The sequence below is a fragment of the Sphaeramia orbicularis genome, chromosome 8, assembly GCF_902148855.1.
Source record: "Sphaeramia orbicularis chromosome 8, fSphaOr1.1, whole genome shotgun sequence".
Lineage (NCBI taxonomy): Eukaryota > Metazoa > Chordata > Actinopteri > Kurtiformes > Apogonidae > Sphaeramia > Sphaeramia orbicularis.
In genome coordinates, this window is record NC_043964.1 from 9012082 (window position 1) to 9037204 (window position 25123).

Sequence of the window (25123 nt, forward strand, 5' to 3'; positions counted from 1 at the left end):
GTCCTAAATCCGATACGTATCTGATATCACAATTATCCGACCTTTACATCATTGAAATGCGACAAATGTGAGGTTGAGCATGTTTGTGGGTGTGGGTTAATTTGTGTTATTATTGTGAATATATATTTATGTATTTATTTATTTATGTTTTGGGGTTTGTTTTGTCGTCTTTTTGTTTGTTTGTCTCACGTTTATTTTGTGATTGTTGTTTTGGTTTGTTTGTACTCATTAACAATATATGTCTTGGTTTTGTGGATTGAAAAAGTTTAAATAAAATCATAAAAAAAAAAGAAAGAAATGCGACAAATGTCACAATTCTGTGTTCGCTTTTGCGCATGCGGGACACTTCAGGGTCGCATTCAGTTCATATTCAAAACTGATAGAAGTCGCATTTAACGTGTAATATGAACGAGCACACACACACAAAAAAACTCCCAAAAAAACAAAAAATCCAAATTGTGCATTACGACCTGCTGTCTGAACAGTTTGCCACGTATCTTAGGCTACATTCAGACTGCTGGCAAATGTGGCCCAAATCCGATTTTTTTGCCCATATGTGACCTGTATCCGATCTGTTAGACAGTTTGAACAGCACAAATCCGATTTTCTCCCAGGCCACTTTCATATGTGGTCCTAAATCCAATACGTATCTAATATTTTGCAATGCCATGTCAGTCTGAACGGCCAGGTCGCATTTATCCGACCTTTATGTCATTGAAATGCGACAAACATCACAATTCTGCATCTCAGAAGTGTTACTTCTGTAAACACAGTGCGTGCCTACGTGGTCACATGTTACATCAGGACCTCTTTTGGGACATGTGGGTCACTTCAGGGTCGCATTCAGTTCATATTCAAAACTGATAGAAGTCGTATTTAATGTGTAATAAGAACAAGCATACACACAAAAAAAACGGATTTCACCCAAAAAAATCCAAATTGTGCATTACGAACTGCCATGTATCTTAGGCTACATTCAGACTGTAGGCAAATGTGGCCCAAATCCAGTTTTTTTGCCCATATGTGACCTGCATTCGATCTGTTAAAGACAGTTTGAACAGCACTAATCCGATTTTTTCAAATCCAACCCAGGCCACTTTCATATGTGGTCTTAAATCTGATATGTATCTGATATCACAATTCTGCATCCCAGGACCTCTTTTGTGCATGTGAGTCGCTTCAGGGTTGCATTCAATTCATACTCAAAACTGATAGAGGTCGGATTTAATGTGTAATACAAACGAACACACACAAAAAAAATCGGATTTCACCAAAAAATTCAAATTGTGCATTAAGACCTGCTATCTGAACACAGCCTTGGTTTACCATTTATCTTAGAAATCGGCCAATTCTGAGCAATCCTTTTAGGCTTTAATATATCATATTTGGCAAACAGGAAGAAACCTCCAAGGCACTCTCCTTGAGCATTAAAATGCCTTAATTTTATATGAAGGTTTGTCATCTACTTTATGAATCCCTTTTTCCAAAGAGCACCTCGAACAAACTCTTTTTTTGGGTCCTAGAAGCATTCCTTCCCATGATTTTTTGAGACCTAATACTGTTTAGAAAACAAATATATGGCCAAATCTTCACAATGGATGGGTGACATATGACTGGATTAATGTGATTCATGAAAGTTTTGTTACAGAGAAACTAACATTTATTCTAAAACTGAAATGAAAAGAGTTAAAAAGCAGTGGAAACCTCAGACTGAATCAGTATCTGCATTACAAACAGCTAAACCGACTCATGAATTCTGCTTATTTCTTATCATATTCCAGTGTTTCTTCCTTGGGGTCTTCTGTGCTGCTCTCTTCTTCTATTATACTGTACATGTTCACAGTCATCCTCACCCATTAATTATGTTTCCGTCTACATAAACCTTTAGTTATTATTCATTTTTTGTTTTCACTGTTCATTATTTAGCCTTCTGTCATTTCCATTCATTAGCCTTAAAACATACTCTTCTGTTTTTTTAACATTTTTATGTGTTCATTTATTCTTACTTCCTCCCTTTTGTTTTCCTTCTTTGTGTTACTTTGTATCATCATTGTACATAGTAGAGCTACTTTTTACACATACATTTATATTTATACATATATTTTTTTAGTATCTTGTAGTCTGCATGTATTTTTTCTATTTTTACTATTGGCTGCAGGTACAAAAACACATTTCACTTATCTTATCCTACCCGGTAATCTTACTTTATCTTATCTTATCTTATCTTATCCGGTTAACTTGTCTTATCCGGTTATCTTATCTTGTCTTATCTTATCTTATCTAATCTTATCTTATCCTACGCTATCCTACCCGGTTATCTTATCTTATCTTATACTCTCCTACCCGGTTATCTTATCTTATCTTATCCTACACTATCCTACCCGGTTATCTTATCTTATCTTATCCAGTTACCTTATCTTATCCGGTTATCTTATCTTGTCTTATCTTATCTAATCTTATCTTATCCTACGCTATCCTACCCGGTTATCTTATCTTATCTTATCTTATCTTATCTTATACTCTCCTACCCGGTTATCTTATCTTATCTTATCTTATCTTATACTCTCCTACCCGGTTATCTTATCTTATCTTATCTTATCTTATCTTATCTTATCTTATCTTATCTTATACTCTCCTACCCGGTTATCTTATCTTATCTTATCTTATACTCTCCTACCCGGTTATCTTATCTCATCTTATCCTACACTATCCTACCCGGTTATCTTATCTTATCTTATCCTATGCTATCCTACCCGGTTATCTTATCTTATCTTATCTTATCTTATCTTATACTCTCCTACCTAGTTATCTTATCTTATCTTATACTCTCCTACCCGGTTATCTTATCTTATCTTATCTTATCTTATACTCTCCTACCCGGTTATCTGATCTTATCTTATACTCTCCTACCCGGTTATCTTATCTTATCTTATCCTGCACTATCCTACCCGGTTATCTTATCTTATCTTAGCTTATCTTATCTTATCTTATCTTACCTTACCTTATCCTATGCTATCCTACCCGGTTATCTTATCTTATCTTATACTCTCCTACCCGGTTATCTTATCTTATCTTATCTTATCTTATCTTATCTTATCTTATCTTATCTTATCTTATCTTATCTTATCCTATGTTATCCTACCCAGTTATCTTATCTTACCCGGTTATCTCATCTCAACTTATCTTATCTTATCTTACCCAGTTTTCTCATCTCATCTTCTCTTATGTTATCTCATCTTATCTTATCTTATCTTATCTTATCTTATCTTATACTTATTTTATCTTATCTTATCCGTCAGTATCACTGTTTTAATAGAAAATCTCTCATATATACAGGCTCTATCTATATGCAGGGCAGATTCTTATAGGCTCTGCGTCCTCCTAAAGGTCTGATCCTGCTTCTGGAAGACGTCCTCCTCAGGGAACTCCAGCACAAACAAGTTGACTTTTCTCTCACACGCCCACAGCTCTGATATGATCAGTGAAAGTGAGCAGACTGAAAATGAGAAGGAGAGATTGATTTTCCTTTTCCCTGCTTACCGACTGTACATTATGAGTCTGGGGCCTGATGAGCTTGTTCTTCTGCACAGATGGGCTCAGATGATCAGTCATACGGACTCACTAAATATGTGCTGAATGTCTTGTATACACGGGGCTAAATTTGTTGGGTTTTTTTTTTTTCCTTCTTCTAATGGTTGGGCCTGGGGATGGTGATGCTAATTAGTCAGTACACTTACATTTTGTCCATCAAAGGCAGAAACACTCGGTAACATATGCATTTCTGCTAATAAAGTGTGCCATCATAGTGGATTTGAAGTCTTCTGGATGTACAACATTATAATTTAAATATATGGCATTTTAGAGCTCATCAGCACTACTACAGCCACTGAGGTTTAATGAGCATTTCCACTTATATTTCAGATCTACATACTGTAATATACTGTAGTTTCTGTATTTTATTAAACCTCTGCGGGTTTCATTTCTGCTCAAAACTATTCCTTGCGTCATGCTGGAAACTTCAAACAGGTCTGGTTATTGAGCTCATAAAGCAGCCTTCGACATCCAGGTGCATGTAACAACTCGTCGTTCTCGGCTGAGTTTTTCTCTTCTTAGTGTTCTTATCCACCCTTCCCACTTAAGATCCTGCTTCAGTACAAAACTGGACTGTGGTCTGCGCTGCCAGCTTTAATGCCGTACAGCACGGGTGTCAAACATACGGCCCGTGGGCCAAATTCGGCCCGCCAAAGAATTTAAGTCTTGTTGGATGAATTTTTGAAATGCAAAAATTACACTTAAGATATTAACAATCGAGGGTGTTAAAGTCTTTTAGTTCACATTCCACATACAAACTAATAGAATCTCAAGTGGATATGACCAGTAAAATAACTTACTATACTTATAAATACAATACGAATAGTAAGTATTAGGGATGCAACGATATGCAAATTTCATATCACGGTTACTGTGACTAAGATTATCACGGTTATCATTATTATCGGGGTATTGTTGAAATTGTGCTCAAAATATTCAAAAATAATTTAACCAAGTTGTATTAAAAATAAATAAATAAGTAAATAAAATAATTGGCACAATGTACCTTCTGTTGCAGAAACATTCAAATATTAACCCTTAGAGGTCTGAGCCTATTTTGTCCATTTTTCAGGCCTTTTGATTTTGCCTTTATATACTATATAAACAAATATTCATTATACCCATGTTTGGGATCTATTTTTTCAGCACATCTATATCATCTGTGTATTATTTTTTCACTTTAACCTACTACAAAAACACAAAAGGACAAAAAACACACACAAAATATATAAAATCCGATTTGAAAAATGTATCTAATTTATTGCATAAATAACACAAAGATGCTTAATGAACCTTTTCAAAGACTTTAAAAGTGAATATCGGTTCCAAATATTAGGTATAGAAAATTAAAATTGTAATAAATTAAAACTATACTCAAATATTTGACATAAAAGCAGATCTTTACATAAAGTTTTTTTCCCCTAAATGTGCGGTAATCAAACACGGTTATCATGATAATTAGAATTTAAACGGTAATACTAACCATCTGCAATTTTACCGTGGTTTATTGCTATACCGGTAATTGTTACATCCCTAGTAAGTATAATAATAATAACGGTAATAATAATAATAATAATAATAATAATAATAATAATAATTATAACGAGAAAAGCACCCGGAGAAAGCAGACCTCCACCAAGGCAGATCAGTCCACCCCCAATCACCACCAAAATTTAATAATTTGCTCCTTGTGCCAGAATCAACATTTCCAGAAAATTTCACGAAAATACGTCCATAACTTTTTGAGTTATCTTGCTAACAGACAAACCCCGATGAAAACATAACCTCTGCCGTTACACTTGGTGGAGGTAATAATAATAATAATAATAACTTTATTTATATAACACCTTTAAAAACTGAGTTTACAAAGTGCATTGACAGACAAAGCAAAAGGATAACAGCAGAATAAAAACATAGAAAACAACACAACACGGGGGTGTTGGGGTCTGGAAATAACATAACCAACTAGCGCGTTGACCCACAGGGATCTACGGGTCATACTACTGATATCTAGGGACGGAAGTTAGTAAATGCATTATTCCTGTTTTTAACTTCATTTCCCATCATGCAGTGTGGTACTGTGCTTCCGGTCAAACCAAGCTACGTGATTCTAAGGCTATTGCATTCCAAAATGACTTCTATCTCCCTAAATATTGGTTGTATCAACTTGCCGAGATATTTAATGTGGAGATGGGACTATTCCTCAACTGTAGGTACCAATTTGGCCAGGTAAAAACATTTACATTTGTCAGAATCGTGCCGACACACGCTCTGAGACCTTCCAGTATTATGATATAGTTAAATAATAAATAAATAAATAATTAAATAATTAAATAATTAAATAATAATAATAATAATAATAATAATAATAATGATAATAACTCCAAATTTTTCTCTTTTGTTTTAGTGTAAAACAGTAAAATTCCATAAAAAAATGCTGATATTTACAAACTATCCTTTCACACAAAATGTGAATAGCCTGAACAAATATGAACAACCTGTAATGTCTAAACCTATAAACACCCAAACATCCACCGGTGACTGATCTTAAATGTTTAATAACTATTGATCCATTAATCCTGTCAAAACATGTACATAATCGGTTTAAAATACAGTTTATTATATTTTCATGGTCATCAGATATGACCCATTTGGACGTTCAGAGATTCTGTAGTTACCATGGAAACACAGTCCTCTTCTACAACATTGATTCACCAGTAAAACCCATGGAGTTGGATGAATGACAGTGAATGGACACACTTAATTTATGTTCAGTTAATGATATATTTTGTTGAAAAAGTCACTTTTTCTTCAGTTTTCTCTGTTTTTCATATAATAACCATGAAGTTTAATTTGAGCTTTTATGAACATCTGCATGATTAGTAAATTAATTGTAGGAAAATACCGGATTTTCACTGAAAAAATGGAAAATATAGAGGATAATATTATAATAAATGGTGATAAATTGCTTAAGAACGGTTAAATAGAGACACCCAAGTAGCACTGGGTCTTTATGGGTTACGAGAAGTACAAATTTAACAATATTCTGTCTCAGTTTATCATTTACACATGCGCATTAAAGCTTAATAATAATAATAATAATAATAATAATAATAATAATAATAATATATAGTGCTTTTTTGGACACTCAAAGACGCTTCACAAACAGCTCACAGTTGATAAAACATTTAGGAAGAGAAATAATATTGTTAAAACTGCACTTATTTTACTAAAGAAAATTCAGGTTGTACATTTTATTCACATTTTAAGGAAACTTTGTAGATGTGAACTCTTCCATAATGTAATTTTACTTTTTTTCCACTGTTCTGTTGCTGGTTGGGCCCACTTCAGATCCTTTCTGGGCTGAATGTGGCCCCTGAACTAAAATGGGACTGACACCCCTGCCTTACAGTGACACTTCATTCGTCACCTCCTCGTGGCGTCCCTGACACAGCGAGACAAACTCAATATGACACAGCAGTCAGATCAATCTAGATCTGTCATACCATCAGACACAGAAAAAAAAACAAAAAAAGCACATGTACAGTAGGTAGGTGTGTGCACTGGTGAGTGGATGTGTATAAAACCACAGCTCTGGAAAGACCTGTGTTTCTTTTACACCTAATCAACTCTACAAAACATTAGGGTCAGCTGGAACATGCTTCTGATCTTGTTATCGATCGGCTTCGGTAACGGGTGGCTACATTTTCCAGTCAGACCACCATCGTCTAAGTCAGGGGTGTCAAACTTATTTTAGTTCAGGGGCCACATTCAGCCCAATTCATTTCATTTATTTGTTTATTTTGAGCATTTACAGAATAAATGCAAGTTCAAAAATTCCAAAAATCATTCATTTACACTCAAAAAGGGGTGGGAAGATGAAAAACTTATTTAATCCCATCTCCGTTCTCATCATCTAATAACACTGGTCTACAATTTTTTTTAGAAATGATTTGCTTCAGAGATTAAATGTGCTAAATGTTACGTATTTTAATAAGATTAATTGGAAAATAAATGACAAAAGTGCCGGTTTGCTGATGTTTTCAAGGTATATGATTAAGTGTTATTATTATTACACATATATATTGGTTTATGTACATTTATATAATAGTTTTATAAATCTTCCACTAAATAGAACCTGTAAAGTGAATGTATTCGAATGTGCAGACAGTGTTTTGAAGTAGATCTTGTAGCTCTGAGACAAATATTCCTTTTGAGTCAAACCCATTCTCTCGTTAATTCTTGAATTTCACATTTTGACCCAAGGCTGAATCTTGGAAAGTTCAGCCAACCAGCATTTTTTTTTACTTATTTTTCTTTATCAGTGACTCTCATGTGGTAAAATTTCATTACTTTTATTCTGGAAGCATTTTCCTTGTAGAACAGAGTAATTTAACATAACATTTTAAATACTCACTCCTGTCCTTTAGACTTCAAGCCAGAACAAAGAGCAAAACAGACCAATACCAAATTAGAATAAACTCATTCGATTACATTTGTGATTACATTATATAACCAAAATGTGTGTGAAAAATAGAAACAAAGTACATTCCTGTTGGTGTTAACTTGGGTTATTCAATCTAAAATGGGCCAAACTATTAACCTCCTAAGACCCAACTATGGGTTTTATGCCCACATTTGTGATTTGTGGACATGAGTTTCACAACTTTATACAAAAAAAAAACAAAAAGAAAGAAAAGGAAACAGTCCACCACAAAGGACATTCCATAACAATTTAAAAAAACTGCATCTGAAAAAACTATTGCATCATGACGTTTCCAATATAGGCACTTATTTAATAAAAAAACAAAACAAGCTTGTACTTTGCTGACATTTACTGGGTCTTAGGAGGTAAAAATAATAGCATAATAAACTATAAATAATGACAATTCCAAGTTTTTCTCTTTGTTTTAGTGCGATAAAAAAACATTACATTTTGAAAACATTTAAACATTTAACAGTGAATTAAATAAAGGAAAAAATCTGATTTTTACTGAAAAATACCAAAATACAGTGGATAATATTACAATAAATGGAGATATATATCTTAAGAATGATTCAGTACAGAGAAAAAAAAATATTTGGGAATGGCCACAAAAGTAGCACTGGGTCTTTATGGGTTAAAAAAATCATCATTATTATCATCTTTTTTTTTTTTTTTTTTTAAGTTTATTTTGAATATGCAACAAGACAAGGTAATCTTACTTAGTCCTTAGAAATAAAACAGGTTGTAAGAAGTCATGGAAAAAAAATGAACATTTACATGATCAGTGAATTAAATAAAGGAAAAAATCTGATTTTTACTGAAAAATACCAAAATACAGTGGATAATATTACAATAAATGGATATATATCTTAAGAATGATTCAGTACGGAGAAAAAATTATTTGGGAATGGCCACAAAAGTAGCACTGGGTCTTTATGGGTTAAAAAAATCATCATCTTTTTTTTTTTCTTTTTTTTTTTTAGTTTATTTTGAATATGCAACAAGACAAGGTAATCTTACTTAGTCCTTAGAAATAAAACAGGTTGTAAGAAGTCATGGGAAAAAAATGAACATTTACATGATCAGTGAATTAAATAAAGGAAAAAATCTGATTTTTACTGAAAAATACCAAAATACAGTGGATAATATTACAATAAATGGATATATATCTTAAGAATGATTCAGTACGGAGGAAAAATTATTTGGGAATGGCCACAAAAGTAGCACTGGGTCTTTATGGGTTAAAAAAATCATCATCTTTTTTTTTTTTTAAGTTTATTTTGAATACGCAACAAGACAAGGTAATCTTACTTAGTCCTTAGAAATAAAACAGGTTGTAAGAAGTCATGGAAAAACAACAACAACAACAACAAAAACTTACATACATATATACATGACTTCATTTGCACACAGGTTATGATGTTATTACTTTACTGGTCCGGCCCACTTGAAATCCAGTTGGGCTGAATGCGGACACTGGAAGAAGTGAGTTTAACACCCCTGCCTTTGACTGTTAATATTTTCAGTGTAATTTTAACATTTCCTACAATCATGCCATGGGCTGGATTGGACCTTTGGAGGGCCGGTTTTGGCCCACGGGCCGGATATTTAACACCTGTGATCTAAGTAATTACCCAGTAAGCCTCGACCTGTTGTTTTCAGATTCTTACTTGCGTGCCTGCGGGTCATCAGGACTTCTAGAAATAGCAGGAAAGCACTGGCTCAATTTTGCGCCTTGTCATTTTTCTCCGTTTGACAATAAAATAAGCTGCGGCACTAACCAAATATATACCTTACAAATGTCACCGTAGGGACAGCCAGGCCTTACAATAAGAGGCTAACACAGAGATATAGTCTCCCACTCCTACACACTCACTACTTCCCCCTGTCAACTGGTAATAAATGACAGAAAATGAAATGCTAAAGATAACCAATTATGTTATGTCAAACACTGACGGCCTGATGCATGCTTCACATTCGAACTCATCAAAATTCATTTCATTGAGTTGCTCTGTCGGGGGGTGCTTTGTTATGATAATCACATAGTAGGATGCCCGGAGTACATTTTCCGTTTGCCCTCAGAAAATCAGGTGATTGCTTTGATTTGCCACATAACTGCTGTGACAAGTTTGGAGCGTTGATCACCTCACCTCACTCTAGGAAATTTAAAACGCTAGCGAACGTGACCGTGAATTAAAATATGAAAGTGTTTAGCCGACAGTGCAGCACATGTTCTATGTCACTGGAGATCTGTGTTTTTTATGTACTAACAATGTGTACATTCTAAACAACATTATTCATTTAATAATGCCATGGGTACTAGGACTAAAGACAAAATATTCCAACATGATTAGTTTCACTGTTAATTAAAACGTAATGTCTAACCTGCAGCTAATTGGCTCATGCTTCCCTCACATGTATCACTGTGAGATAATCAAATTAGTTCCCACATGTCGTGAACATTCTCCTGATATTTATGATACTTGAGGTTGGTCTTCAGGTTCAGCAGAGTGGATTTCTTAGCTGTAACGTGAGCAGTTATTGGTGTTCTTGGTGAGTAATAATGACATAAAGAAGAGAGAAAACGTATGTGTGTTTGTTTATCTGTTGCAACATCATAAAACTTTCATTTGTCCTGCAAAATGATTATTTTTTAACCCATAAAGACCCAGTGCTACTTTTGTGGCCATTCCCAAATTATTTTTTTCTCTGTATTGAACCTTTCTTAAGATATTTATCACCATTTATTGTAATATTATCCTCTGTTTTTTGTTTTTTTTTCCCAGGAAATCAGGTTTTTTCCTATATTTAATTCACCGATCATGTAAATGTTCATTAACCCTTTCATGCATTAATTATGAGATGCTTAAATCATTCCTTGGTGCTTTTAATTCCTCTTTAGGCATGAAAAAACAAACCAACAGTGTGATTGAATTTTTTTATGAACCTATTTTTCGTGGCATTACAAAAATATACACTCAGCTGGACACCATGCGTTTAATTTTAGAAGCAAAGAAACATGTATTTACTGATATACTGCATAAAAACTATAAAATAAAAACATTAATACTGCTAATCTGATGTTTTCTCACATTTTAACATACCTGCATGGAGATAATTTGCCAAAAAAAAAACAACCTTTTTGTTTAAAAAAAAAAAAAAAAAAAAAAAAAAAAGGTTAATTACAGTCTAATAACAATTAGAATTTTTTTTTTACACTCAAACATGTTTCTGCAGATCAGGTTTATCTAGAACAGCAAATTTACAGTAATGTGTGAATTACAGTGTATGGGATGATGCATAAGTGTCCACTGTGTTGGCTGATATGGAAATAAACCAACAAAATCCATAAACATACAAGAGAACAACACCTTTGAACAGCTGTCCACTGTAGTGACCACTATGCATGAAAGGGTTAAAGAAGGGATATTTTGCTTTTAAAACATTTCCCTGTGGTCTACATAAACTGTAAATGTTCTGCTTGGGCCTGAATTCTTCATTAATTCAACTCCACAGGTCCATCTTCAACCCTATTTCTGAGTAATGATACCAGAAAGGTGGTTTTGAGCGCTGGCCCTTTAAATGCAAATGACCCACTTCAGGCCCCACCCCCTCCAGGTTATTGGCTGAGCTGCTCTGTCCCGTTCAACCCACAACTGAACATTTTAGGTAACTGTCTCAAAGTTTGGGCGTATTTTCAGTTTTTACTACAACCGCTGCTGCTGATAAACAATTATGTCGTACTTGGAGAAATGTTCGTCAGAAGTCTTGACCTTATATGTGCAAATGTCGTGACTGAACAAGTTATAAAACGTAACAAATTAAGCAGGAATTAAAACAGGTTGTAGAAATCCACTAGATTTTTGGGAAAATTAATATAAAGCTATCTTTGCAGCACCTGGAAGGTTCAAATTTAAACTTTATTAACTATTAGGGTCCAAATACACAAATAAATGAACCAAAGACTAATAAAGGTGGGTTTAGCAAAAATATGACCCCTTTAAAGCTCAGATTAGCAATTTATCACCATTTATAATAATATTATCTTCTGTATTTTGCTTTTTTTTTTTCGGTGAAAATCTAGTATTTTCCTCTATTTAATTTACTAATCATACAGAAGCTCATAAAAGCTCAAATTAAAGTTGACAGTTATTATATCAAAAACAGAAAAAACTGAAGAAATAGTGACTTTTTTAGGAAAATATATCAATAACTGAACATAAAAACAAATGTTTCCATTCACTGTCATTGATCCAACTCCATGGGTTTTACTGGTGAATCAATGTTGCGGAAGATGACAGTGTTTCTACGGTAACTACGGAGCCTCTGAACGTCCAAATGGGTCATATCTGATGACTATGAAAAGATGACAAACTGTATTTTACACCAAATATTTACATGTATTGATAGGATTAGTGGATCAACAGGTATTAAACAGTTTACATGACTAGATTTTGATCATCAGTGGATGTTTGGGTCTTTAATGGATTAATGTTCGACCTTATTAGGTAGCGTCTTAATTGGCCAGTCTGTGGATAAGATGTTAAAGATCACAGAGGTCATCTGACTCTTATGGAACCATCAGTTTTCATAAAGTAATAGTTCATTCAGGGACTTCAGCCAGTTCTCCCGTAGGACATCATTAAAACCGATCAGCCTCTAGTCTCCCTTCAAAGACCCTAATGACTCGACATAGTTGCGCTTGAAGATTGGACTCTTGTGTCTTTAATCATAAAATCATTGATAACATTACCTTCGGTGCAATGACAGATATGACCCTTGAGTTCAAACAGCAAATGACCATAGAATATAAACATGTAGACATTAACCCATAAAGACCCAAACAGCCACTGACGACTGAAAGCATCTACTGATCGAAACTGTTTAATACCTATTGATCCACTAATCCTATCAATGCATGTAAATATTTGGTGTAAAATACAGTTTGTCATCTTTTCACAGTCATCAGATATGACCCATTTGGATGTTCAGAGGCTCTGTAGTTACCATGGAAACACCGTCATCTTCTACCACATTGGTTCACCAGTAAAACCCATAAAGTTGGATCAATGACAGTGGATGGACACACTTGTTTTTAATTCAGTTATTGATATATTTGCTAAGAAAGTCACTTTTTTTCCTTTTTTTTCTGCTTCTTATATAATATTCCTCAACCTTTATTTAGAAATTTTATGAACATCTACATGATCAGTGAATTAAACACAGGAAAAAACCTGATTTTCACTGAAAAAAAATGCAAAGTACAGTGGTTAATATTATAATAAATGGTGATAAATCACTTAAGAAAGGTTGAATCTAAAGAAAAATTCATTTGGGAACTGTCACAAAAGTAGCATTGGGTCTTTATGGGTTAAAAGCTCTGACCTAAACAACCATTAATTCCATCACTGCATGCAAATAAATGAAGTAAAATGCAGTCAATGTAGAAACGTAATCTTTAGCAACATTAATTCACCCGTAAAATCCATGAAGTAGACACTTTAAAATAATTCTGACAACCTTTGAGATTGTATGAATGTCTATATGATCTGTAAATTAAATATAGGAAAAATACTTGCTTTTCACTGTAAAATGCAGAGGATTAAATAATAAATAGTGACAAATCACCTTGGAAATGTTAGAAACAGAGAAAAATTTCATTGCAACTCACCAAAAAATTCTTTAAGGCTTAACTATTATTGTAAATTATGGTAACTACAGCATGTTTCATGTCCTTATGTTGACATTTTAGTATTTGCGGTCCAAAAACTTGAGGAGTTGGCAATCATATGTGCAACTCTTCAGTTATTTATGGGTCTACACATAAACTGTACTTTTTAATCTTTCTGTTACAACCCTGATGAAGGCTACACTGCAAAAAAGGGGTAAAAACAATAAATCTGAAGAAAAGGTACTCAAAACAAGTGAAATATATCCAAGCAGCAAGATAAAAAAAAATTATTGAATTAACCCTTAGGGGTCCACGGTCACGGCCACGCGACTGAATCACATGACATTTTCAACATGTCGTAGCGTCGGAACTCTGTCACATAGACCACAGGGGATAATTACAATTGAAAGTGTGGACTTGAAACACTCTCCCACTTTTTATTTGATGTTGATAGAGCTAATACAACCGGAGATACGACGGTTTGAAATCAGAGCAAACAAACGTGAATTAAAATATGAAAATTAGGAGGGGAGGGGGGGGCTTATATTTCTGACCATGTCTTTGTCATTTTTTGTCCTTTTTCAAAAGGGAAAAAACTGAATCTGCGGATTCTAATCCACAGACTACGTTAGCATTACAGGTAAGGGTGAGGATGACCCCCACCTGAACCGGATGCAGAGACCGGGAGGACTGGGAGTGGGGTGGTGGGGGGAGAAAACTGTAGAAAACACCTATGTAAAGACATGCTTTTATGCCAAATATTTAAGAATAGTTTTAATTTATTACAATTTTGATTTTATATACCTAATATTTGGAACCAATATTCACTTTTAAAGTCTTTGAAAAGGTTCGTTAAGCATCTTTGTGTTATTTATGCAATAAATTATACAATTTTTTCAAATCGGATTTTATATTTTTTGTGCGTTTTTTGTCCTTTTGTGTTGATACAGTAGGTTAAAGTGAAAAAATAAAAGGTAGATGAGATAGATGAAGCTGTGCTGAAAAATAAGACACTAAACATGGGTATAATAAACATTTCTTTATATAGTATATAAAGGCAAAATCAAAAGTACTTAAAAACAGTCAAGGGTTAATTTGGTTAAATCTAGAAATAAGCATGTCTACAGATGTATGAACACTTAAAATAAGAAATTAACTCTTAAAACATGATAAATGATCTAACACTTCTGAATCTAAGTTGGTTTTTTTTGGTTTTTTTTTTTATATCTTGGTAAGAACACTATAATTTGCAGTGTTTGTACCCGAACCCACTGACTGAACTAAATGTGTACTTCATTAGCATAGCTGATTTATTATTGCTATTATGTGTGTGTATGTGTGTAGATGCACTACAGTCGATTGGCGAGGGTACACGATTCATAATCAAACCTCCACTATTCGCCTTCCCACTCAGGGCACCTCGTCGCCACTGCCTCCACCCCCATCCTTGCTGTTTTGCGGCTCCACTTTACTTCATGAAGAATAAAGTCATTATTTCGCATCAAGATTCATAACTCTGCAGTCCAACTATCACCCACATGCATATACAAACAAAAAAATGAGCACAGCAGAGTTACGAACCCATCCCTGAGTATATTTGCTTTTTTTTTTCATTTTTATTTCAATGTAGGTTTCGGAGTATTTTGTGCTCTTTTTTTGGTTTGTTGACGGCAGATAATTCCAAATGAATTAGTCAGCCATGTGTGTTGTCAACAGTGATTCCGAGATGCCAGTTCGAGGCTCACCTGCATTTCCTTCTCTCCGTACTTGGAGGGGTTCTTGCTGCCCTGGCTCTTCCTGCGCAGTTTCTTCAGTTCCGCCTGGCACTTCTCCAGACTCTCCCCTTTGCTTTTGTGTTCCATCTGGTATTTCTTCAGGGCAGCCTACGTGGGGTAATGGAAAGAGTGCAAAGACAAAAATCAGACCCCTGTTCTACCACAAAAATGGAAACGCTAGATGAGGAAATATGCGACAGTAATTTATTTTTTTGGCTGCGGCAGATTCAACAGCCTGCAGATTCAATTCATTTCACCTCACTGAGGAATTCACTTTGTTGATTAGACGATTAATCAAGGTGTAATGAGAACACCCTCTTGTAGTGGTGTGAAAAAAAACCTCTAATATGACGTGTAAGTCTGAGCATTCCTTCACACGTGTCATCATATCTTGTCACTGCACGTCTGTCATGTCATGTAATTAGCTTTTTACTTGGTGTTACATGTCTGTGTCAATGCTTAGAGGTATTTTATCAGTTTCAAGACAAAAAATGGAATAAATGAACTACACTGAACAAAAATATAAATGCCCCACTTTTGTTTTTGCTCCCATTTTTCGTGAGCTGAACTCAAAGATCTAAAACTTTTTCTATGTACACAAAAGGCCTATTTCTCTCAAATATTGTTCATAAATTTGTCTAAATCTGTGTTAGTGAGCACTTCTCCTTTGTCCTTTGCTGAGATAATCCATCCACCTCACAGGTGTGGCAGCTCCAGATGCTGATTAGACAGCAGGATTATTGCACAGGTGTGATTTAGGCTGGCCACAATAAAAGGCCACTCTAAAATTTGCACTTTTACTGTATTGGGTGGTCCAGGGGGGTCAGAAAACCTGTCAGTATTTGGTGTGACCACCATTTTCCTCGCACAGTCTTCTTCATGAATTCTCTGAAACAGCTTTGGAGATGGCTTATGGTAGAGAAATGAACATTCAATTCACAGGCAAAAGCTCTGGTGGAGATTCCTGAAGTCAGCATGACCAGTGCATATTCCCTCAAAACTTGTGACATCTGTGGTATTGTGCTGTGTGATAAAACTGCTCATTTTGGAGTGGCCTTTTATTGTGGCCAGCCTAAGGCACACCTGTGCAAAAATCATGCTGTCTAATCAGCATCTTGATATGCCACACCTGTGAGGTGGATGGATTATCTCAGCAAAGAAGAAGTGTTCACTAACACAAATTTAGACAGATTTGTGAACAATATTTGAGAGAAATAAACCTTGTGTGTACACAGAAAAAGTTTTAGATCTTTGAGTTCAGCTCATGAAAAATGGGAGCAAAAACAAAAGTGGTGCGTTTATATTTTTGTTCAGTGTAATTACAGAACTCGGAATGGCTGAAGGACTGAATAATGTGAATGTAATGTTGTGTAGTGTAGCCAAGCAAGGTTTGTTTGTTCGTTTTTTTGTTATTTTTGGTGACTATCTGTTTATGAAATTTCAATAAAAACTTAAGTCACAGGTGTCAAACATGCGGCCCGGGGGCCAAAACCGGCCCACCAAAGGGTCCAATCAGGCCCCTAGGATGAATTTCTGAAATGCAAAAATTACACTGAAGAAATGAACAATCAAGGATGTTAAAATAATTTTAGGTCAATTCAATCTAAAGTGGATCAGTCCAATAAAAATACTATCATAATAACCTATAAGTAATGAAAACTGCAATTTTTCCTATTTGTTTTAGAGTAAAAAAAACAAGTAAAATTACATAAATATGTTTAGATTTATAGACTAGCCTTTTAAAAAAAATATTACCAACCTGAAATGTCTTAAGAAAAGATGGATGTGGAATTGTACAAGTATTCAGCCTGTTATTGAATGTTTTGTCTATTTGTGTGATGCATATGTATAAATGATAAACTGAGGCGTAACATTGTTAAAATTGCACTTATTTATCTGAAGAATTTTCAGGTTGTTCATATTTCTTCATGTTATGTTCAAGTACAGTTCGTAGATGTAAACGTTTTCATTACAGAATTTTACTTGTTTCACTCTAAAACATACAGAAAACTTTGGAGTTGACATTATTTATCAGTTCTTATCCCATTATTTATATTATTTTACTGGTCTGGCCCATTTCATATCATATTAGGCTGAATGTGGCCCCTGAACTAAAATGAGTTTGACACCCCTGATTTAAGTGGAAAAAAAAAATCAACAGTAAAGCAAAACCACTGAAGAAAAGGAACACAAGCACTTACTCACAGTAGCTTTTATGACGCAAATTAACAGCAGTACATCAGGGTTTAAAGGGTTAAATAGTTTGCTATATTAATTTTACTTTATCGTTTTAACTTTTGCCAGGTACATGTTTTATTCCACTTAAAAAACAGTCTGTGTCTTGTTGTTTTTCATTAAATTGTCCACATTGTTGTGCTTTGCATGCTGACAGGAGGATTTTAATAGGTTCTGTCTGCTTTTTCTGTGCTCATTTAACATCTAGCCAAGGGACAACAGTTGAAAATGATCCATTTGGCTAACGCTGGCACATTTACTGTGTTATTGGTTGGTATGCACGATCCATGAATAAATAAACAAATGAACAAAAGTAGAAGCTAATTCCCATCATCCTTCATAGAGTGTGCTCCTTAACCCATAAAGACCCAAACCATCCACTGATATAAACTGTGTAATACGTGCTGATCCACTAATACATGTAAATAATTGATGTAAAATGCTGTTTGACGTCTTTTCATGGTCATCAGATATGACCCATTTGGATGTTGAAGTCACTTTTTCTCTGTTTTGATAGAGTAACCTTTGAATTTCCATCAACATCTACATGATCGGTGAATTAAAGGAGGGATATTTTGATTTTTTAAATGGAATTATGCATTTTAGAACATGTCCCTGTGGTCCACATAAAGTGTAAATGCTATTCTTGGGTCTGAATTCTTCATTAATTCAACTCCACAGGTCCATCTTCAACCCTATTTCTGAGTAATGACATGAAAATGGTGGTTTTGAGCACTGGCCCTTTAAATGCACATGACCCCGCCCCCTCCAGGTTGTTGGCTGTGCTGCTCTTTCCCGTTCAACCAACAACTGAACATTTTAGGTAATCGGCTCCAAGTTTGGACATATTTTCAGTTTTTATTACAAGCGCTGCTGCTGATAAACAATTATGTCGTACTCTAAGAAATGTTTGTTGGAAGTCTTGACCTTATATGTGTAAATGCTGTGATGTAACTAGTTATAAAATTTAACAAATTAAGAAGGAATTGAAACAGGTTGTAGAAATCCACTTGATTTTTGCCAGAATTAATATAAAGATGGCTTTGCAGCACCTGGAGGGTTCAAATTCAAACTTTATGAACTATTAGGGTCCAAATACACAAATAAATGAACCAAAGACTAATAAAAGTGGGTTTACACAAATATGACCCCTTTAAAATATAGGAAAATGCAAGCTTTATACCGAAAAATGGAAAAAAAGTGGGGATAATATTGTAATAAATGGTGATAAATCACTTAAAGGAGTGATATTTTGCTTTTTTAAATGGAATTATGCATTTTCAAACATTTCCCTGTGGTCTAAATAAACTGTAAATGCTCTGTTTGGGTCTGAATTCTTCATTAATTCAACTCCACAGGTCCATCTTCAACCCTGTTTCTGAGTAATGACACCACAAAATTGAATGCAAATAACCTATAACCTATTTTGGTGCTGATAATCTCATTTTGAATTGTGGACTATGATCAGGCATATATCTAAAAATGAGATTTTTTTACAGATCACACAGAAAGTCTGTACAGCACGTTTGAATATAGAAAAATGCAAGGTTTATAATGAAAAATGGAAAAAAAACAGAGGGGATAATATTGTAATAAATGGTGATAAATCACTTAAGAAAGGTTAAATGGAAAGAAAAATTCCTTTGAGAACTGCCATAAATGTAGCACCGGGTTAAACATCTACTGTAATCGTGTAGTAGAGCAGGGAACTGAACTGAAATCCACACCAGCGTGAAAAATACAGCTTTAAAACGATCATAACCCAATTTGTAGAAGGGAGCAAAAATGACTCGCCTAGTCCCTCAACACCCAATGATTATTTATGTAACTCTTTTAATTTACTTATTTATTATTTATTTATTGAGGAAAAACAACTTTGTTTCTGATCAGTAGCAGCTCTGTTGCTATAGTAACTGTGTCTGGTGTGACAAAGCTCATGTGGTTTCTTTCTCCTCTGCAAAACCATCAGAGGAAAGCTCCTGCATGAGGGCTCAACACCCACATTTGCATTTTGTGAGACACAGAGGATGTAGGTATCCTCTAGGTGTTGCTTGGTTGAAAAGCAGCAGAAAAGCCCTCGTTGCCACATAAGGACTAACATTAGGGGGGCAACGGTGCAGAAAAAATTCAGTTCGGTACATTTTCGGTACAGGGGTCTTCGGTTCGATTCATTTTCGATATGTTCTCGTACAGTGTGTGTGTGTGTGGGGGGGGGGGTGTTAAGGGGGGGTGCGCTCTGTAACTACCTGTGAGACACCGGATATTTCTACTAAATATTATTCAGTCATTTGTGCATTAACAGGCACCCCACATGCTATGAATTTTTGTATTTTTGAATGTTCAATGTTAATTTATAGCAAACAATGTAATTTACGGAGTGTCTTTGAATGCCTCACAGTATTCTCTGAGGTGCTGTGAATGTGACTGAGAAGAGGAGCAGGGTCACTTGATTTTTGCGAACTTGAGTTAAAAAATAAAAAGCTTTTTGCTATAAAGGAACTAGGGATGCACCGATACCACTTTTTTCCAGACCGAGTACAAGTACAAGTACTTACATTGAGTACTTGCTGATACCGAGTACCGATACGAGTACTTAATAATCCCATTCCAGTTGTTAGTTCTTTTTGTAAATGTGCTTCATTGTCATTGTCATTAGTCTGACTGGAACAAAGTGCTGCTACTGACATTTAATGTGTTGGAATGAGCGTTTGTCAATTTATCCACCAGGGGGCGCCGCTCTGAATTAACCATACTGGACAAATACCATGAAGAACAGTAAAGTTTTTTGAGTAGAAGAAGAGGAAAGTCAGTAATAAAAAACATGGAGACGACAGAGGCAATGCTAATGTGATACTAATATCGCAGTGTTTTCGCAGGTAAGGTTTAAAAGCGAAATTTCAGCAGGTTGAGAAAAGATAATTGAGTGATAAGTTTCGTTTTCACTTCTGAAACATAACATAATATTACATTACATCTATAAATAAGTAATGACAACTCCAAATTTTTCTTTATTTTAGTGTAAAAACTTACATTAAATGGTGAAAATATTAACATTTACAAACTATCCTTTAACAATAAAATGCGAAAAAACTGAAATTTTGAAAGTGAAATTTTAACATTACTCTTCCTGTTATTAAATATTTTGTGCCTTTGTAGATCCAGTCCGTAATATGCATGTATAAATGGTAAGTTGAGGTGTAATATTGTTAAAATTGTACTTATTTTTCTCAAGAAATTTCAGTTTTTTTCAGGTTATTCACATCATTTTTGTTTGGATAGTTTGCAAATGTACATATTTTTATAATTTAATTTTGATTGCACTAAAACAAAGATAAAAATTTGGAGTCGTCATTATTTACAGATTATTAAGCTATTGTTTTACTTGTCCGGCCCACTTCAGATCAATTTGGGCTGAATGTGACCCCTGAACTAAAATGAGTTTGACACCCCTGTTGTAGATGTTCATTAATATGGACTGAAATAAATAAATAAATACATACATACATACATAAATACTAGGCCTGTAACGGTACACATACTGAACTGAACCGTTTCAGTACACACCTGTTCGGTTCGGTACACAGCTGTACCGAAACGACACAGTATGATGAGAAAAAGAAAAAGGAACGAAAGACGTCCTTCGATGCGGAACTTTAAATCCGCGCAAGTTTCACACAGACATATGGAAGGACGCACACATTGACCCAAAATATGAAATAGCAGCTGATATAAGGTTAAAAAAAACAACAAATATGATGTGAACCTGGAAGGAAGAGACTGAAGACCCTCCACCATCAGTCCAGTCCAGTTTGGATCAGTTCAGGTGAAAGACAACAACGAGGAAAGAGACGTTAATAAGATGGATGTTGTTTGGCCCCGAGGAACTATGGTAGTTCTAAAACACTGACACTAGCTCTGTCTGTCTGTCTGTCTGTCACACAAGCTGTATAATAGAGGAATAAATAGAACGCTGAAAGTATGTAAAGTTTCACTTTTGTTTCACAACAGCGTTCGTTACAATAGTTATGGACCGCACCCCCAGGTATATAACTGCGCGCCCCCCCTACCCCCCAGCTCCGACAAAAAAAAAAAAAAAAAAAAACCCCCGTGCACACAGGCACACAACACAATTTGTTCTCTGTCCTAAAATAAATAATTTGGCTCATTGTGTTGTCAGTGTTTCTCTTCAGTTTGTTTCAACAGAATACCAGTTTAACCTCTTGTTAATGTTGCACTTCATGTGGAATTTTTTTATTTTTATGCAGAATGTGAACTGACAGAACTGTGATTGGATTTTTCTTGTTTGTTCAAAACTACCATTCAGGGAAAAGTGCAATTCTAATGTTTAAAATACATTTAGTAATATTAATAATTTATTTTATTTTCTATTTGATTTGTAGCAGCAGAATTATATTATTCCTGTTTTTCTATATTCTATTGTGTCCAAAAATTGGGGGAAAAATGTTAAAAAATTCATAAATGCATTAATAGACATTTTGAGGGGTTTTCTTTCTTCCCGTACTGAACCGAAAAAAAAAAAAACGAACAGTGGCTTTGAAAACCGAGAACGTACCGAACCAAAAATTTTGTGTACCGTTACAGGCCTAATAAATACATACATACATACATACATACATACATACATACATACACACATACAGGGTGGGGAAGCAAAATTTACAATATTTTGAGGCAGGGATTGAAAGACAGTGTTTGACCAATTAGTTTATTGAAAGTCATGAGAATGTATTTGCCACAAGAAAATTGACATAATAGAAAATGTTTTTATTCTATGTGTCCTCCTTCTTTCTCAATAACTGCCTTCACACGCTTCCTGAAACTTGCGCAAGTGTTCCTCAAATATTCGGGTGACAACTTCTCCCATTCTTCTTTAATAGTATCTTTAAGAAAGTCGACATTGCTGTGTGATGTTCTGTTGGTAGCATGTTCTAAAACGCCCCAAACAGCAGAATCCAGAGGGTTTAGATCTGGGCTAGAAGGCGGCCATAAACATGATTCCCAAAAATTGCTAAAGTTGGATTTGTTGCTGTTGTCAACAAGTGTTTTGGTGTTCTTGTGTAAGATTTTAACTTCAAATCATATTTTACTGCATTTCTAACGCTCTTGTTGTCTACCTCAAGTTCAATTGCCATTTTTCTCATGGATTTGGTTGGATCCTTTAGGATTTTGGATTTGAGAGCTTTAATAAAAGCTTTGGTACGTTTTTTGTTGCTTCCTCCACTTCCAGACTTTCTGGTAATAGTTTTGCTCATAGTCATTCTCTTCTTTCCATTATAAACAGTCTTTATGGACACTCCAACTATTTTTGAAATCTCCTTTGGTGTGACGAGTGCATTCAGCAAATCACACACTCTTTGACGTTTGCTTTCCTGATTACTCATATGGGCAAAAGTTTCTGAAAAGGTATGGATAATAGTGTTAGGTATGATTATGACATCAATATATGTTTGGTTTCAAAACAATTGACGTAGTGCCTGCTGAGAAAAAACAACTAAATGTTCATTGTAAATTTTGCTTCCCCACCCTGTACATACATACATACATACATACATACATACATACATACATACATACATACATACATACATAAATAAATAAATATTGAAGGCCCCAAACTGAAACGGTTCGGTCCAAACCAGCGCACCGTTCCACCCCTAACTAACAGTGGAGCCTGGTGTGTATTGCAGATTAAAGTGTGCAGTGCGACTTCAACACAGCACATGATTAATAAAAGCCACAGCGTCTGCCCTGATTTAGATTTCCTCAATCACTGACTGCTGCTTGAACTTTAACTCTCCACCTTTAATTTTCCAACTCAGGGATTTTCTATGAATGCTAATTGGTTCAATATATTTCTAAATAAAAGAAAAAAAAAAAAAGAAAAAAAAAAACATATCGGCGCCAGGTGCTGTCTTTGTAACCCAATAACAATAAATGACTCATCCTTTCATTCACTTCCAGTCTATGAGGGAAAGCACTAGAACCAATATGTTTCACTCTGCTATTCATCTATAATTTAATTCCCCAAAGTGGAGGTTCCCCAGTGGAAAGCACCCAGCACATACAACAGATCAGAGTTACAGAGCACACAATTGGCTATTGTTAAGAGCTTGCTTTTCGTTTGCCTGGTCGTACCGAGTAAACAAGCTAATATCCCGTGCGTCTGAGCTGCAGTGTTCCTCCTAATTAACAAAGCAAAGGCCTTCTGACATTACTGTTGATGTTGCCAGTGCCTTTACCCACAACACTCAATCAGAGTAATTAAATCTGATTAGAAACACAATGGACAGTGGGTGAACTTTGGACCATGTATTCCACGTAAAGTAAAGTAAAGTAAATTTTATTTATAGAGCACTTTTCACAGACAGAGTCACAAAGTGCTTTATCAATTCAAATCAGAATCAAATTAAGTTTACAGAGACCCAACGGAAACCTTCAGGGGCAAACACTTGTGATTGGTGACAGTGGCGAGGAAAAACTTCCCTTTAACGGGCAGAAACCTCGAGCAGACCCAGACTCCTGAAGGATGGCTGTCTGCCTTGACCAGTTGGGGTTAAAGAGAGAAAGAGAGAGTAAAGGAGGAGAAAAGAGAGAGCGATAGAGATATAGAGAGACTGGGGGGGGGGATGACACATGGAGTACGTTATGATGAATACATAGAGTGTAATCAGTCTGTGGTGGTCCTGGGTCAGGTGGGAGACTAAAAAGCCTTTTTGAACAGGAGGGTTTTGAGGTGTTTCTTAAAGCTCTCTACAGAGTCCATGGACCGTAGGTGTAGAGGCAGGTCATTCCATAGACGTGGTGCCACAGCTTTAAAAGACCTGTCACCGCGTGTGCTAAAACAGGTCCGTGGAACCATCAGCAGGTACTGTCTCTAAAGGCTGGTCTGGTAGAAATGTGCATGTATGTGTGTGTGTTTTTTAACCCTTATTTCCTCGTCTGGCATTTTTGTACATTTATCTCTGGGGGTTTTTTTTGTTTTTTTTTTCATTTGTTGATCCTTCTGGCATGAAATTTGACAAGTACTTTTCTTTTTAGTTCTATCTTTGAAATCTAGTGTTGTTTACTCGTACATGGGCCAGATCAAGCAGTGACACAGGGACATATTTCATGTTCAATAGTCTCTGTGTTTAATCTAAATAATTTATCTCCATGTTAACCCTTTCATGCATACTGGTCACTACAGTGGACAGCTATTCTACAGCTTTTCTCTTCTATCTTCATGGATTTTGTTGTTTTCGTTTTTTTTTTTTTTTTTTTTTTTTTTCCACAATCTTTATTAAAGTTTTAAGACACTACATATCTTTTCTGACATGAATTGGTAACATTTTGTAGAACTCTTCT

General features: G+C 35.0%; 1 protein-coding gene across 2 annotated transcripts in view; it reads right to left on the reverse strand.

The window, feature by feature from the left end:
* Positions 1–25123, reverse strand: part of baiap2a (BAR/IMD domain containing adaptor protein 2a) — a 197556-nt gene that overhangs the window by 41956 nt on the left and 130477 nt on the right. For both annotated transcript variants that reach the window (XM_030141211.1, XM_030141212.1), the window contains exon 6: positions 15494–15631. In XM_030141211.1, coding sequence (XP_029997071.1) covers positions 15494–15631 — 138 coding nt within the window. The remainder of the gene's footprint in view (positions 1–15493; positions 15632–25123) is intronic.